This window comes from Notolepis coatsorum (genome assembly GCF_963971535.1).
Source record: "Notolepis coatsorum genome assembly, chromosome: 1".
NCBI lineage: Eukaryota > Metazoa > Chordata > Actinopteri > Aulopiformes > Paralepididae > Notolepis > Notolepis coatsorum.
The window spans coordinates 286,753,207-286,770,488 of NC_140165.1; the positions used below are offsets into that span (position 1 = coordinate 286,753,207).

At 48.0% G+C, this 17,282-nt stretch overlaps 1 protein-coding gene across 2 annotated transcripts in view; it reads left to right on the forward strand.

Annotated features, from left to right (window-relative positions):
- bcl9l (bcl9 like) overlaps nt 1-17,282 on the forward strand; it is a 58,727-nt gene that overhangs the window by 39,251 nt on the left and 2,194 nt on the right. For both annotated transcript variants that reach the window (XM_084326615.1, XM_084326616.1), the window contains 6 exons: nt 9,438-9,521; nt 9,942-10,363; nt 12,337-12,459; nt 13,229-13,403; nt 14,150-14,234; nt 14,801-17,171. In XM_084326615.1, the coding sequence (XP_084182741.1) occupies nt 10,030-10,363; nt 12,337-12,459; nt 13,229-13,403; nt 14,150-14,234; nt 14,801-17,171 (3,088 nt within the window). In that variant the 5' untranslated portion in view covers nt 9,438-9,521; nt 9,942-10,029. The remainder of the gene's footprint in view (nt 1-9,437; nt 9,522-9,941; nt 10,364-12,336; nt 12,460-13,228; nt 13,404-14,149; nt 14,235-14,800; nt 17,172-17,282) is intronic.

The window sequence follows — 17,282 nt, forward strand, 5'->3', positions numbered from 1 at the left end:
ATCAAGAACACTCCCAAGAGGTAGTGCTTTGAAAAGCTAGTGAAGGGCTACATCTGTTCCTCCCTCCCCAACAACCTGGACCCCCTGCAATTTGAGGCAGGGGAACTATGTGAGAATGCTATTCATCGACTACAGCTCAGTATTCAATACCATAGTCTCCTCCAAACTCGTAGCCAAGCTCAGGGACCTAGGCTTGAACTATGACCTCTGCCAGTGGGTCTTGGACTTCCTGACGGGAAGACCCCAGGTGGTGAGAGCAGGCAACTGCACCTCTTCATCCATCACTCTCAACACAGGGGCCCCCCCAGGGCTGTGTTCTGAGCCCCCTCCTCTACTCGCTGTACACACATGACTGTGTGGCACAGCGGAACAACAATCATCAAGTTTGCTGACGACACAGTAGTGGTGGGCCTGATCTCTGCAAACGACGAGAGGGCCTACCTGGAAGAGGTAGAGGATCTGGCGCGGTGGTGTCAGGAGAACAGCCTCTCCCTGAACGTTAGCAAAACTAAAGGGATGATTGTGGACTTTAGGAGATTGGGGGCCAGGGACTACAGCCCCCTCAGCATCTACGGGGCACCGGTCAAGAGAGTGAACAGTTTTAAGTAGGGATGTCCCGATCACGTTTTTTTGCTCCCGATCCAATCCCGATAATGTGATTTTGAGTATCTACCGATCATTCCCGATCCGATTTTTTTATTCAACAAACATGACCATGTTCACGTCTTAAACTCATACTGAGGACTTAGTTTTGGTTTTAAATTGCATATCATCCATTTATTTATTGTCACACAGAGCAGAAGAATTTTGCCAAAACAAACCAATAGTATCCAGCTGCAGAACGGCAGACCAGCCACACTCTCAGACCCAAACGCATTTCCTTTGATTTAATTATACATCAAATGATTTATGTCAAGGATTGCAATGCCTCGCTTGAATGAAGTTAACTTTTCACCTGGATAACGTCAACATTCAGGGTGAATGTAATGTGAGAAATTGGGATAAAAAAAAATGTATTTGGGTCTGAGAGTTTGGCTGGTCTGCCGTTCTGCAGCTGGATATTATTGGTTTGTTTTGGCAAAATTCTTCTGCTCTGTGTGACAATAAATAAATGAATGATGATATGCAATTTAAAACCAAAACTAAGGCCTCAGTATGAGTTTAAGATGTGAACATGGTCATGTTTGTTGAAAAAATTTATTAAAAAAAATAGAATTTTTTTTGCCGATCCCGATCTTCGGAAAATCACGTGATCGGCCCCGAGCACGTGATCGGATCGGGACATCCCCTAGTTTTAAGTACCTCGGAGTCCACATATCCGAGGACTTGACATGGACCACACACATTGACGATGTAGTGAAGAAGGCACGGCAACACCTCTACTTCCTTAAGGAAGTTCAAAGTGAGTCAGACGATCCTCAAGAACTTCTACTTGTGCACAATAGAGAGCATCCTGACTGGTAACATCACCTCCTGGTTTGTGAATAGCACCGCACAAGACCGCTGCAGACTACAGAGAGTGGCCCGTTATGGGCGGCTAAGTGGCGCAGTGGGCAAGGCGCTCGCCACTAATGCAGGAGATGCTCTGTTCGAGCCCAGCTCTCGGCAATGCTACCAGCTTGGCTGGTCGTTCATACTAACACAATTGGCAGTGTTAGGGGTGGGAAGCTGGTGGGTGGTGATCGGACAGCGACTCCTACAGGTCGGTTGGTGCGCCTGCGCAGCAGAATCAGGAAGCAACAAGGGCGGCGTGTCCCTCCCACGCAGACCCTCGCCGCTGAGAGATCGCCCTGTGCATGTGAAAAGATGCGACGGCGGCCTCCTCGTGTACCGGAGGGGACACGTGATGCAAGGCTTCGTCCACATTGCAGCCGGCCTGTGGAAGGCATGGCCTAACAGTGTTCGAGACAGGGGAGGGTAGAATTAGACAATACGAAATTGGGATGGGAGAAAAAATTGAAAATGGGAGAAAAAGTAGATGCAAAAATTAAATAGTGGCCCGTTCAGCCGTACACACAAGTGGAGATGGGTTTGCACTACAATCCATACCTCATTGCACCTTACCCTAAGTTTGTACCTCATCCCATTTCTGCATTGTACCTCACTGTTACTCTTTTTACTCTGTATTGTATATTGTATGTATATTGACTGAACACTTTACTTTATGTACTTTTGACTTTTTCTATTTTATACTTTTTATCTATTTTTGTCTAGAACACTCCCAGGGGCTTATACAGAAAAAAGCATTTCATGAGTGTTCTGTATTTTACTATGACAATTAATAAACAACTTGAAACTTGAGGTAGGCGTATCTGTGTCAAAGTCAACAATCACTTATTGATGATGAGACTGCTGTCAAGTGTTTTGCGCAATATTATCTGCTCATTTTAAGCCAAATGCTTCAGAACTCATTGGACAGCGCTTCACAGTGCAGATGGACAATGACCCGAAGCATACTGCGAAAGCAACCAAAGAAGTGGAATGTTATGCAATGGACAAGTCAATCCCCTGACCTGAATCCAATTGAGCATTCACTTGCTGAAGACAAAACTGAAGGGAAAATGCCACAAGACGAAGCACAGCGTCTAGTGATGTCCATGTGTTCCAGACTTCAGGCATTGGCACTCATTGACTGCAAAGGATTAAAAGTGACAAATTAATTTATTTAATTATTATTGTTAGTTTGTCCAATCAATTTTGGTCCCTTAAAAAGGGGTGGCGCACATGTAGAAACGGTTGTAATTCCTACACTGTTCACAGGATTTGAATGTAAATACCCTCAAATCGAAGCTGAAAGTCTGCACTTAAAGCACATTTTAATTGTTTCATTTCAAGTTCATTGTGGTGGTGTACAGAGTCTAAATTGTGTCAATGTCCAAATATGTATGGACCTCTATGCTATGCTGGTTTATTATGTCTTGCAATATTGACTATCACATCATCAGAGGATGTGTCTCTTGTGTTCTGTTCTGAATGCACCCATGGGGGTGGGGATTATTATTTGTGCTCCCAGACAAATCTGTTGCATGCTGGCATAGAGTTGTGCTGAGAGCATCTTGAGAGCAGAGCCTAAATAATAGTAATCAGGGGAGCTGTAGTTTTATCTGTCTGACTCCCCAGTTATTACATTTACATTTTGTCATTTAGCTGACACTTTTATCCAAAGTTAAGTGACTTACAAGTTTTGCACGACAAGTCGGTAGAAAGGGTACAACTCTATCACCTGAGTAACGATGTTCATCAAAGTGTTGAGACTTGAGTGCTATAGTGTTAGTGTATGTTAGTATATTAGGAAGAGTGCATGACTGTAAGAAGGTTAATATTCTTTTTGTTTTTTAGTAATTTCAGATATTGATTGAAGAAGTGTGTCGATGGAGGAAGATTGGTCGGGTTTCGGCTAGATAATGTACAAAATAAACGTATTTCTGGTGATTTTAGACGTCGCTCTTTTATTTTGAAAACCCCCGACCGGAAGTGTTATAGTGTCTGTTGCTAGCAGCTTAACTTTCTGTGCTTTTCGAGCTAACGTTACCGTAACATCATTAGTTTCCAATGGAGAGGACCTCGGCTCACAGGCAGCTCAAACTACCTATTGGAATAAATTAATTGATTGATGTTTAACTTGTCCCTGTGTGTGTCCAGTCATTTCGACTAGCAAACGTTGTATTTAACGTTACCTCAGGACGGATACCATTGTATTTACTTGGTTAGCTATGTAGCTAATGTGGATAGCATTTTGAATAGACCCAATGCTAGCTGGCTGGCTACAGCTTTATTTACTAAATTATGGAGGCTTTTTAATCGTCAAGGTAAGAGAGGATTTGTCATGATCAACTGAAGGCGTATGCTATGGAACAATATGTGCTTGGGTTTTCAGAAAAAGGCGAGCTATGTGACGCTAATTATTTAGCGTCAACGCTGGCTTCAACAATGGAGGATATTATTCTCTGCAGGACTAATATTATTCTATGACAGCCCCGCCCCCATTCGCTAACCAACCAATCACTGCTACGCAATATCAACGCAACGGTTGTTCAGATTAGATTCTGGGGACATGTACGCAACGTCCAAGCAACACAGTCTACAAGACCCTCTAAAACAACCGCGCTGAAATCGCGCCGATGTTGTGTTGCAGTTGCTCTGAAGTTTCTGTAGCATGCAGAGGCCTTAAGGCGGCCAGAGAGGGTGTGTAGTTAGAAACCATTGACTGGAGGTAGGCGGGAGCCATTCCCTTCGCCGCATGATATGCCAGGTCGAGGGCCCTGAATCGGATTTGTGCGGCAATGGGGAGCCAGTGCAGGTCTCTAAGAAGTGGAGTGACATGGGCTGACTTCGGTAGGTTTGAGATCAGGCTGCGTTCTGAATGAGTTAAAGAGGCTTGGTGGCAGTGGTCGGAAGGCCAGCAGGCAGTGCATTGCAGTAGTCGAGGCGGGAGATGATGACTGTTGATTGGACGAGGGGTTGGGTGGCGTTGCTCAGGAGGAATCTGCAGGTTCTGGTTGTCGCTGCGATGTGAGCGGAGAAGTTAAACTGGTCGTCAAGGACGACACCAAGGTTCTTGGCGGTCGGGGACGTAGCCACAGCTACATTCTCCACTGTGATGGAAAGGTCAGGGGGAGGATTTGGCCGGCAGGTGAAGCAATTCTGTTTTGCTTAGGTTCAGTTTGAAGTGGGACACCCGTCTTCAGAGGGCAGGGGGCCGATAGGGACCCTCTCCATGACACTTGGTAGGAGCGGTCATGGAGGTATAGATGTCAGCCATGTCAGTGCAGAGCCAGCCACCCACTCCCATTCCTGCGAGGGACGCGAAGAGGATCTGATGGTTGACTGTCGAAGGCTGCAGACAGGTCTAGGAGAATCGGGACAGAGAGGCCTTTCGCTTTTGCTAAGTGAAGAGCCTCTGTGACCGCAATGATGGCTGTCTCTGTGGAGTGACCAGTCCTGAAGCCTGACTGATTAGGGTCTAGGAGGTCATTCTGTAAGAGATAATCAGTGAGTTTGTTGGATATAGCACGTTCAAGGGATTTAGAAAGGAAGGAGAGAGAGACAGAACGATAGTTGTCTATGACGGTGGGGTTCATGGTTGGTTTTTTTATGAGCAGTGTGACTGGCTTGTTTTAGGGAGGTGGGGACCACCCCAGAGTTGAGGGAGGAGTTGATGGTTGCAGTTAGGAATGGGAGAATGTCTGGTGCTATGGTATGGAGGAGCGGGGAGGGTAGCTGGTCCAGCTGGCATGTAGTCGGACGGTTCGACGTTACCAGTGTCAGGGTCTCGGCGTCTGTAATGAGAGAGAAAGATGACAGAGTGAAGGATGAGGTTCTCGATTCAGCATTTGGAATGGGTGGGGGTTGGGAGAAGGAGCTGCGGATGTTCTCTACTTTTATTACTAGGGATGGAATGTAGAAAAATAAATTGGTTCGACCACCATGGTTTGGGGCACCTAGATACTGTTCAGTTTACTTGGGTATTATGGAACCCTTTGCTGTACCCTAATGCATCACTCCTGGGTGTATGGAGTGCTTTTGTCTTTTAAATCTGCATAATAGTCCATTACTACTAGCAGATCCAGGAAGGCAAGAGCTCCCCAAGTATTTAGCGTTACACAAAACAACCTCTGCATTTAGATATCGACAGGGTGAAATCATAATCAAAGCCTTAATGTTATTAATAGCTAAATCAAACAATGCAGCCCAATGCAGTCGTGGGTAGTTGTAATTTCAGTGCACACTGTCTAGCCACGATGTTAATATTTCCTTTCATAGTCACTGCAGCAACAAGGTAATTTTCCAAACATGAACAGACACGAAGCAGAATTGTCAAAGAATTATCCAACATGTCCACTATACACTACTAGGAGTGGACACAGAGTCCACTATGCACTACTAGGAGTGGACACAGAGTCCACTATACACTACTAGGAGTGGACACAGGGGGATGGACCTCCAGAGCAGAGGTACTAGACTGCCCACAACTCTTTCATTACACCTGAGTGAAAAAATTAAAGTTCTAAAGACACGCCTTATGAGAGCCACCTTGAATTAACAAATAATTGATATTATACACCTGTGTTCCTTTATGCTTTTATTTGAAAAATTTTTTACCAAATATTTGAATTGGCAATGGAATTTCTGAACTGTACCAAACCGAAAACCATGAACATATGAATCAAACTGGGATTTTTGTGAACCGTTTCACCCTTAGTGACTGCTACTAAAATGCAAATTTTTAAAAGGTAAATCAAATACAAAATTGAAGCGGTTATGGATTCACCACAATTTAATTTGTGTGACAGACACATCTTTAGAATCCTTATGCCATTGTTATTGTTGTTCATTTACCTGATCCTGAACAACAGGGAGTTTAGCAACATTCCCCATTATGCAGTAGCATGCTTAACCCTTTCACTACCACACTACAGAAGGTTAACCCTTTACTATCACACTGCAGACTGTCTGTAGTGTGATAGTAAAGGGTTAACCTTCTGTATTGTGGTAGTGAAAGGGTTAACCCTTTGTCGTGTGGCAGTGAAACCTTCTGTATTGTCGCAGTGAAAGGTAGTGCAGTAGTGAAGGGGTTAAAGGTTTAGCCCAACAATGTTTGTAGCTTAGCAGTCACTATAGACCTATACATTGTACTAAAGATAGGAATAATTGCAATGATAGCATGGTAATAGGAGTCGCATCATGGCCACTCTTTATTTAAACCATTTTATAATTTTTTGTTAATTTATTTTGAAATTTCCAACGTATTCTCATGAACTGATTGCCATATGCAACAAGAAGTTGTGCACCAATTGACATAGGGAAGCAACAGTTGTGATTAGGGTTGGGTACCTTTCAGATTTGAACCGATACCGGTACCCAACGGTACCTTTTTTCAGTACTTTAGTCGCAAACATTTGTATCTACCTACCTCAGTTAAAAAAATTTAAAATATCCAAACTTCAAATAATTTATCATTATTTATTTAGAACAATTTGTTAATATATATATATAATATTGCAGCAAGCGTTGTCTGCATCTAGCTTTGTAAAGTGTAACAACACACTAGCGACCGTTTTCGGCTTGCCATTGCCCCGACTGCTTTGTTGTTGAATCAAGTCAAATCCTAGGTAAGCATGTATTGTGCATGTGAACGTGCGGCACACTTCATAGGTTTCGTTTCGTGTGTTTTTTTTCTTTTTTTTTAACAGTACCGAAATGTGGCACCGGCGGATCTCACATGAATCGGTAGTACAGACGTGATTCGGTCGGTATTACGGTACCCTTAAAATTACCTGATTCTGTACCGTCCCTAGTTGTGATTGGAGGATCAAGAAAAGAGGGCAGGGCTTGAGATTCTGTCCATTTCTGTCATGCTGCTCTGTGACTTACAGTAACATTAACCTTATGGTGTTGAGGTTAGTGTCAGGATTGGGGGTGGGGTTACTGTCAGGATTGGGAGGGGGGGGGGGGGGGGTAATACCGTCAGGATTGGGGGCGGAGTTACGTTTAAATCCTACCAAAAGTCACCACTCATGAGAATAGACTGACATTTTACATCACAACAAGCAATATACTTTTTCTTTTTCTTTATGAAGATTCAACATCATATTACATTTATAATATGATTATTACATGAGTCAGTCCTGTGAGTGCCACCACCAATCCCGGTGTACTGTACACTGCAGTATAGTATTAGCAAAAACAATATTGTGTTGCTTTTTTCACCATGGGTTGAAAAATTCCACACCTTTTTGAACGGCCCGACTGCAGACAAAATGTCTTCGGTCCTTTCTTCCCTCTTGACGTTGTCAAAATACAAGGCTGCCGCTCTCGTCTCTTCCCTATCTGATATCACACTACCCACTGTACACCGACCCTAGCATTCATTCACCGTTGATGGGCTTAGTATTGGCTATAGATAGGCCTGGTGTCTGCAGCCGCCTCCCTGCCTTCACCCCGCGGGTCAGCGGCTCACCGTGTGATTAGACCGCCGTCTCCACCTAGTGTCGAACAAACCAAGTGAGTCACACGTTGTCAACAGAGAGAGACGGTCTGACTCTGTCCCCTGGTTTGAGTTAATGACTGATGGAAGTCCTCGCTTGGTGAACAAGGCACCTTTTCAGTGTTGACCTGGGCCTGGTCGGCATTAGTTAATGACTAATTACGGCACTGTGTGTTCACCATTACCTGCTGAGGTGAGCGAGTGGCACAGATGGCTCCATAACGAGACGTCTGAACCGACTCGACTGCGTTGGGCGATTTTACATCTGAGGTCAAAATGAAAACCGGTGAAAATGTTTTCAGGGGATCTGCACAATGTTGGCCAAAATATCAAGGTTAGATCTCTATAGCTGACTGCTTTGGCTGACCACCGTTTAAACCCTTTTTCAGTTTCACAGTTAGTCTGAGCGTCTGTGTTTAGCCTTCTCCATGAGCACCAGGTGTGGGAGTGTCTTGTCGAGACCTGTAAAGGCTGAAGAAATGTACCGAATGCCTCTTTAATACAAGCCTATGTAGAATGGACAACAACGAAATCTGTGCATAAAGATCTTCCACACACACGCGCGCAGTGACACACGGCACACCCAAGTTGCAAAGGTTAAAATCTGAGCCAAATATGGACACAGGCAGGTGGCTGTGTTTCGGAGGGCATCGGCTTGCAGTCATGCACTTGAACCCAGGATGAGGATCCTGTAGTTTGGCGTGCCCCGGTGTCGGGACCCATCCCTCCACGGTACCATGGTAGAGACGGAATACCGGTCAGTGGCAGGGTTCACCCCCCCACCCCTGACGCCGTTGGTAACACCAGAACCAGGCGGCAGACGTATGGAGCGCTGGTTCCTCCTCCTCCTGGACTCCTTGGCTCACCCTTTTTGAAGAGATTTAAGAGTCCACAAACGCACAAGTTACTTCTGACTAATAATTAGTTTGATGGTATGACTAAGATGGCAATGAGTTTGTTTTATACGTTTATCAGTGTTTGGACTAGGCCCTATTCGTGATGTGTGAAGCTGAGAGAGAGTCAGGCTGAGGGAGAGAGAGAGAGAGAGAAAGAGAGGTATTGCTAGAGATAGTGTTGTGGAATGTGTGGTGGAGTTTTTGTGGTTTGCAAACTGCTCAGGAGTGGGAGGGACTTAGAACACTGGAGAGCTACTTTCTGAGTTGCAAGGCCCCCCCCCCCCCCCCCCTTCTGCCAAACCTCACTCTTTGCTCTCTTTCCCCTTAAAGGGACAGTCACATAAAAAAAAAGCTTCCCTTTGGCCTTGCTCTCTTTTATCTTTCTCCTAGTCTCTCTCTTCCCTTTTCCGTCTCTGCTCATGAAGGTGATGTCGACTACACAGTACACACACACACACGTATATTATGTTAGAGGTTTGACAGTGAAGGTTGCTACTAGCTAGTCTTCCTGTGCTGACTGCTCCTCTCTCTCTCTCTCTCTCTGCTTCTCCCAGGTCAGCGTGTGGTCAGTGAGGAGTGCTGTGGAGCAGCAGCAGCAACAACGGCCCCGTTTCAGTTGTGTGTCTAGGTGAGATGAGGTGAGTGAACAAGGCTGATTATTTTTTTGCTTTCAAAGAGGCCTGTTTTCAGAGCTGGAGCAACAATGCACACACACTCTCCACTTCACTACTGGCTTTGTTTGTGTTTTTTTTGGATAGAAATCCGGGCACACAAGTTACAGACGCAACTTACATTGTGGCGCCAGTGTGCGTCCGTCCACGCCATGTGAGCTATGACCAGTAGTGAGTTACTGACCCCTCATACAGCGGCGTAGACCAACCGCTTGAATAGAACACTTTCTGCAGTTATTATATTTGTAGCAGTTCCGGGTTTGGACTTTTTCTTTTAGGGAAATGCTTTGAATGGGCCTAAAATGACCTCTTATGGCCTAAATGGTTTAACTATGATTACTAGTTTGAATGATTTACGGATTGGTGTTTTGTTTCCCTCTCCATCAGTGTTGCCTGTAAGCAGTGTGATCTCCACGTACAGACACGCACAGCTGTCCTCTGTACCACACCACCACCGTGATCACCAGCCAATCAAATGCACCCTGACAATAAACTGACCAATCATGGCAAACAAGTGACCAGCGACGGCCGATCCCAAATACCCAATGTAAATCATCATCATCAGCAGCAGCAGCAGCAGCAGGGAGCTGCCGGTAACCTGGGTCCAAAGGGCGTGGGGTCGGGGAACCATGGGGTCAAAACCAATCAGATCTCTCCCAGCAACCCTGGGCTGAAGGCCGTCGGCCAATCTGTGAGCGGCGTCGGCGGGATGCTGAAAACCAAGTCCAAGCGGGAGAGGAGCGTCTCCATTGATTCTGGTGAACCGAGAGATGCCATTACTTCAGCCCAGGAGCCAGATGCCAAAGGAGGTAAGACACGTGTGTGTGCGCGCACACACACACACACACACACACACACACACACACACACACACGCACACACACACTTGCCAAGGATGCACAAGACTGTATGCCTTTTCTAAGTATGCAGAACTATACTTCCTCTGCCTCCCTATCTGTCCGATCTTTACCAGAAGCACCAGATTACGTGTGCAGCACTCGCCACCTCCAGCAGGAAGTAAACCTAAGGACGGATGGACAGAAGAGCTGAAATGCCCTGACCTGACCTTTCTGTTGAAAGTGTCAGAACTTCCCCCAGGCTTTTTCTGAGACACTTGTGCCACACTTGAGAGCGTGTCTGTCTCCAGTGACGTGGCTTTGGAGGGAGAGAAAGAAAAAAGCGTCCGGGGGTTTCTGTAATGTTGAGATTGAGAGGAGGATTCTTGGCTTAGTAGGCCCAGGGAGGCTATTATAGTCAACCTGGCAGGCAAGGCGTCATGAGAGAGTGGGCGGAAGGACTGCCTTGTACCGACTTGGTTGTTCTGCGAGAGCGTTTGTGCTTTTGATCCTATCTGTGTAGGTGTGCTCTCTTAATCCAGGAGTTGTCGCAATACACGTCTTTTTTAGTACAACACACAGCTGGTCTGATTTGCATTTGTTTGCCCTCGTGTGTTTGAAGCGTTTGTGTGTTTACCTGCCTGCCTGCAGGGGTGGGGGATATTGATAGGCATGCAGTAATATGATTTAGTGAAACTGAGTCATGTGGGGCTTCCTGTAACATCGCTTGAACCCACTCCTCACACACAGACACACACACGTGCACATAAACAGACACGCCAGTTACTTGACATGCTGAGAGGGAGAGGCGTGGTTACGGCACAAAGAGTAACCAAGGCTGAAAGACGGGGAGAATGAATGCTAGGGCGGGTCCTTTTGAAGGGAAATCTCTGGCTCTCTCCCCCCCCCCCCCCCCCCCCCCCCCTTCTCTCTATCTCACTCACCCTCTCACTCACTCTCTCCCTGTGATCTAATTGCTGCCAGTAGAAAACAAACAAAAAAAACGCATACAAATGAAATGCAAGTCATCCCCCTCCTGGCTTCAAACCACTGCACCGACACCCACCTGGAGAGGCCCCTGTGATAAGAGTCTGAACGAGCAGGCTAGCAGCTAGGACTACCATGTTGTTGACTCGCCTGTTAACACACAGACCCGTGTCTGCTGTCGGGAGACAAAAGAGGATGCAGAGAAACCAAAGGTCAGCTCTGTGTCTCCTCTGCTTTCAGATTGTCTGTGTACGGGAAGTGACATGATACAGTGGCCACACGTGGACCATATTATGCCCACGTCGGCCATTTTGCTCTTATGTCATGCTCGGGTTGGGGAACGGGGTGGAAAGGAACCCAACCTGAGCATGACATAACAGTAAAAGGGCCGCTGTGTGAACATGGGTCAATTGCCACTCAAATCAACATTCACGAGCAGTCATCTACCCGGTACACCATGAAATGGCTGCCGTGGAATGTTTGACGCCATGACAATCGCAGACAGTCGGTCCGGCGCACAAGACCGCGACATCGTTCCAGCGACTGTCGAACGTTTAGAACGTTTCCGAATCCCATCCGCTGTCCAAAGCAATGCCGATTGTCATGACAACGTGATCAGAAATTCTACAACGGCCATCTTACAGCGTACCTAAAGGAAACGACTGTGATACTCCTAGGCAAGGCCCTTTTCTGTGGCTACAGCAGTCTCTCCTCCTCTGTCCAACATATACCGTCCATTGTTCAAGGTTATCTGATATCAGTATTAGTGGTTTAGTTCTTCAGCAAGCTGAATTCTCAGAGACGCACGGAGCCCGCGCGGCGGTCTGCAGGTCCAACAAAGCCTTGACGTCTGTATGTGTGTTTGTATATGTGTGTGTGTTTGTATATGTGTGTGTGTTTGTGCGTGTTTGTATATGTGTGTATGTTTGTGTGTGTTTTGTCTTCCCTTTGTCCCTCAGAGGGTGTTATGCGCAGCAAGCGGCGCTGCGTTCTGGAGAAGAAACAGCCGTACAGCGGGGATGAGTGGTGCTCCGGACCCGACACGGAGGAGGAGGAGGACAAGCCGCACACCGCGACCCACCGTGAGTTTCACCTGCACGGGGACGATACCACCTGAGGCGTCGCCCCTCGGTCCTTTTGGTCGCAGCTAAACGAGACACAATGCTGTCATTGTAGCCGTTTACAGAGACCACCCCTGTGTTGATATGAACTATATTGTGAACCCTCCTGACCTGTGTTCCACTTCTCTTTTTCTCTCTAGAAAAGACTGATTCACGCTTTGTCTTTCATCACAGGCTATGTTTTCAGCTGTAACATATCATTCACATCAACAGGGAGATGGTCTGCTAGGATGACTGTGCCCACTGCCCTCCCTTTTTTTCCTTTTTTTTGTTTTTTTAGAAAGGAATTTACTTCATGTGTTCTAGCTCCCTCTAGTGTTGGCTTAGTAGAACTGAAAGGCTCAACCGGTGTTGAACCTCACTTCACATTCTGCAAGTGAAGACCAGTTGACCTATTTTACCATGACGTTACTATGTAAACAGAAGGTCTAGTGGAGGAGGGTTCGCTGGTCAAAATGGAATGGAATTTTACGCTCTTGCAACTGTTTAAAACAATTTTTATAAAAAAGAGATTATAAATACAACGAGAAGGCATTGATATTATGTTTTATCAATTGATTTTACAATCTCAACAACTGAAATGAAAAGAAATCTTCTATAATTTGGTCACTTACAAAAAATCATCTCAATGCAGCCAGGTCTTGTTGATCTTAATGAGGGTGAGTCACGTGACGGCAGCGCACGTTCTGTTTACACACCTATGTCATAGTGCTAATGTTCTCTCTCTCAGGGGAGCGAGTGCTGGCCGGTCCCATCCAGCCTCTCTCTGGGCGCTCCTCCACAGGGCCCATCTCTGAGCCCGGGGGTCCCGCTCTGGGACGCGGGGTAGGACCGGGACTGAGGTCAGAGCCACCACAGGCCTCCCAGCAGGTGGTGTATGTTTTCACAACCAGCCTAGCCAACAGGTGAGGACCCCCCCCCATCAAACATAATAATAATATTGGTAATACCATCCACTACTACTACTAATAATAAACTTAAATAATAACAAATACACTTATAATACGTGTTATTTTAAAGTACTTAATGAAACAAACAAATATACACAACTGACCAATACAAATAGGAATTAGAAAATTAGCACAAAATACAAGACTAAGAATAAAGTGGTAGAAAAACAAGAGGGAGACAAACAGGCCTGCCTATTAAGTTGTTTGAAAGAAGGCCGTGACTTTGCTGACCTGAATTCCTCCAGCAGGGTGTCTCAAAGCTCAAGGGGCCCCCGATGATTTAAAGCTAGGTCGTGTAGTAGCTGGAATATCTGGAGCAAACATAAAGATTGCAGTGTTTTCCACCGGTTCTCTGGTTATTTGCGGTGGCGGCAGGTTATTTACGGTGGCGCCAGGTTATTTACGGTGGCGGCAGGTGGGGTTGGGTAAGAATCGCATAGTCAGCAGCAGCGGTAGTAAAGACTGAACATGTACAACACAAGAGGCTAAAATAATGTTATTGTGGGAGTGGGAGATATATTTGCGGTGGGCTTTTTATGACATTGTGGTGGGCTGCCACAAACCAACATTGCTTGTTGCATTGACCAATCTTTTATTTATTTGCATTGTTTTAGAATCATTGACATTTGTCAAAAGGATGAATGGTAGCTTTGAAATTGTAATACTTACTTTGCGCTCCGGCGTGGCGTTCTGTCCCACAGCGCTGCCGAGGCGGTGATGCACGGCCAGACGGACTCCATTCTTCTGTTTCACCAGCACAACGTTCCACGCAGCAAGTTGGAGCAGGTCAGATGTCCTTCTTCTCGCCAGCAAATTACACATGTTTGTATTTGACCGCAGCCGAGAAAATGTGTTTTTCACAGCAGGTGCAAAGGCGTGTAGGAAGTTGAATTTGTATATCTATTTTAGTCTCTAAAATACTTCTGGTTCCCGTTTCTATTCTGACACTTGTTTTGACAACATGGTGATGAGGAACTTCGATACAGTATAATTGTCAGTATTAGGTGTTTTCCTCAAGTATAGTGAATATTCACGTTTACTTAGCTTTAGCTGACGCTTTTATCCAAAGCGACCTACAAATTGTGTGCAACAAGTCAGCAGGAGGGGTACACCGCTGGAGGCTAAGAGTAAGTGGTATTGTTCGTCTAGCAGTGCCGAACTTTTGAGTGCTTCACTCTGAGTGCATAGTAGTATAGACATGGTAGCATAACAGTAGTATAGGCATAGTAGCATAACAGTAGTATGTATAGGCATAGTACTTGGTAGCATAGTACATGGTAGTATAGACAGTAAGAAGTTTTTTTTTCTTTTTATTATTCAGAGATTGAGTTATCCCTTCATGTGTGTTGCAGGGCCTCGCACCAGGGAAGCTGCCCAGTCTGTCGGACAAGATGAGCTCCAGCAGCACTCCACCCATGGGCACGCCGAAATCCCAGAGCGGGACACCGAGGCCGTCCTCCGCAGGAGGCCATCTGCAGCCTGCAGGAACACCGTCGTCAGGACACTCTGATGGGGAATCCTCCCAGACTAGACCCAGCAATAACAACAGCGTCATTACCCAAAAGCTGGGGGGAGGGAGCGTGGGCACACCGGCGGGCCCGGCCCCCGGAGGCAGCGACGGACCGGGGGGGATGCCTCACCCTAGTGCCGGTATGTCTCCCTCGGGGAGTCCCTCGATCCTGTCGGCACATCTGCAGGGTGACCTGGGACAGAGGGGGGGCCCGGGGAACACGGACGGCCTTTCCAAAGAGCAGCTGGAACACCGGGAGCGCTCCCTGCAGACACTGAGAGACATCGAGAGACTCCTGCTGCGCAGCGGAGCCGGCGGAGGCCCCGGAGAACCCAATCCTAACAATAACCCCTCCAACCTAAACAACAATAATAACACTGACGGCAGCGGTACTCTCGAGGACGGTGACAATGGTAATAATAATGCTGGCAACTGCAATAGTGGTGGTATTTTAGCCTCAGCCATGCCTCCTATGGGGGGGATGAAGAAGTACGAGGAACCCCTGCAGTCCATCATTTCCCAAACGCAGAATCTTGGTGGAGCCGGCATGGACAACCCTCAAATGGGCTCTCACCACGGCATGCCACCTCACCCCCATCACCACCTCTCCCCAGGGCTGGACATGGTGCCCTTACTCGGGCATGACGGGCTGACCCCAGAGCAGGTGGCCTGGAGGAAGCTTCAGGAAGAGTACTACCAGGAGAAGAGACGCCAGCAGGACATTCAGCCGCACGGGCACCCCCAGCACTTCAGGATGATGTCTGAGATGGGCATGCACGGGGGTCCCATGATGATGCGGGGGCCTCCTCCTCCATACCACAGCAAGCCCGGAGATCCGCAGTGGGGGCCGGGACCCATGATGGGAGGAGGGATGGGAGGGAACCCACGTATGATGGACATGCACCAAGAGGGGCCTCGGGGCCCAAGGTTCCTGGGGCAGATGCAGAGGGGGCCACCTGGTGGCGGGGGGTTCCCTGGTAGTCCCGTGGGCGTTATATCAATGGAGGGTCTAGGGCCCCAGAGGCCTCCAAGGCCAGGGATGGTGTGGATAGATGATATGCCCACCGGCATGGGTGGTGGGGGTCCATTTCAGGGCTGCTACCCTGGTGGGCCTGGTGGACCTCCTCAGCACCTGCAGGGTGACCCAGATCGCCTCCTGACCCGTGAGGAGATGTTTCGCCTAATGGAGAAGCGCCAGCTGCAGGGGCTCCAACGGCTGGAGATGGAGCGGTTGGCTAAACAGCAGCAACAGGGCGGCATGGGCCCAAGAATGATGGATAATCCTGGGGGCCCGGGCTTTTCTAACATGGGGATGGGTCGGGGTCCGCCCTCTCGGGGCGAACCGATGGACTTCCCCGGCTCACGTGAGATGATGGGCTCTCCCGGCGGGGGTCCAGGTCCCCAGATGAGAGACTTAGTGGACTCTCCTATGGGGGGCAACCTCGGTATGAACATGAACCCTCAGATGAGCGCTCAACAACAGCAGCAGATGATGCTGATGCAGAAGCTGCGTGGGGGGCCTGGTGGTGGGGGTCCTTTAGGGGACATGTTGACCCCCGAGGATATTATGCGAATCCGGGCTGCACAGAATGGAAGGGGAGGAAATAAGGGAATGATCCCAGGGCCTGATGGTCCCCTCCAGTTTCCCAGTCAAGGTCCCTTCCCAGGGGGGCATGAGGGGCCTTATCTCCAGCAGCCTGGTCCTGAGATGTTTGACCAGCAGGGTCCTAATCAGATGGGCATAACATCGCGGCTCAGTCACATGCCCATGGGTGGAGGGCTCAGGGGGGCGGACCTCGGTCCTCGCCACCCCTCGGACCTGTCGCTCAACGTTAACCCCATGGTCTCACCTGCCATGCCTCCTCCCCATCAGATCAAGTCTCCATCCCTCAGCCAGGCACCTTCACCCCTCCTCCCTTCCCCCTCCGCCCCGGGACTCAAGTCCCCCTCTCAGATCTCCGCGGGGCCTCATCCACCTCACCCCCCTGCCTCCGGTGCCGGAACTCCTTCTTCTTCCATGAAGTCCCCCCAGGTGATGGGGTCTTCCGCCCTCGGACTGCGCTCTCCCTCTGGCTCTCCCGGACGACTCAAGTCGCCCAACATGGCCGGGGGGTCCCCGGGCTGGGCGTCCCCTAAAACTGCTCTTCCAAGTCCAGGTGGACCAAACGGTGGGAAGGGAGTCGGCAATGGAGGAAGCAGCTCCACTGATACAGGTACAGTTTACTTTTTATTTCCATGTGTGTATCTGTATGCGACTGTTGCACTGTTTTGTGGGACTGTTCTGGTGGAGCTGCCCATATTTTAGTGGTGAAGTGTCAAATAAA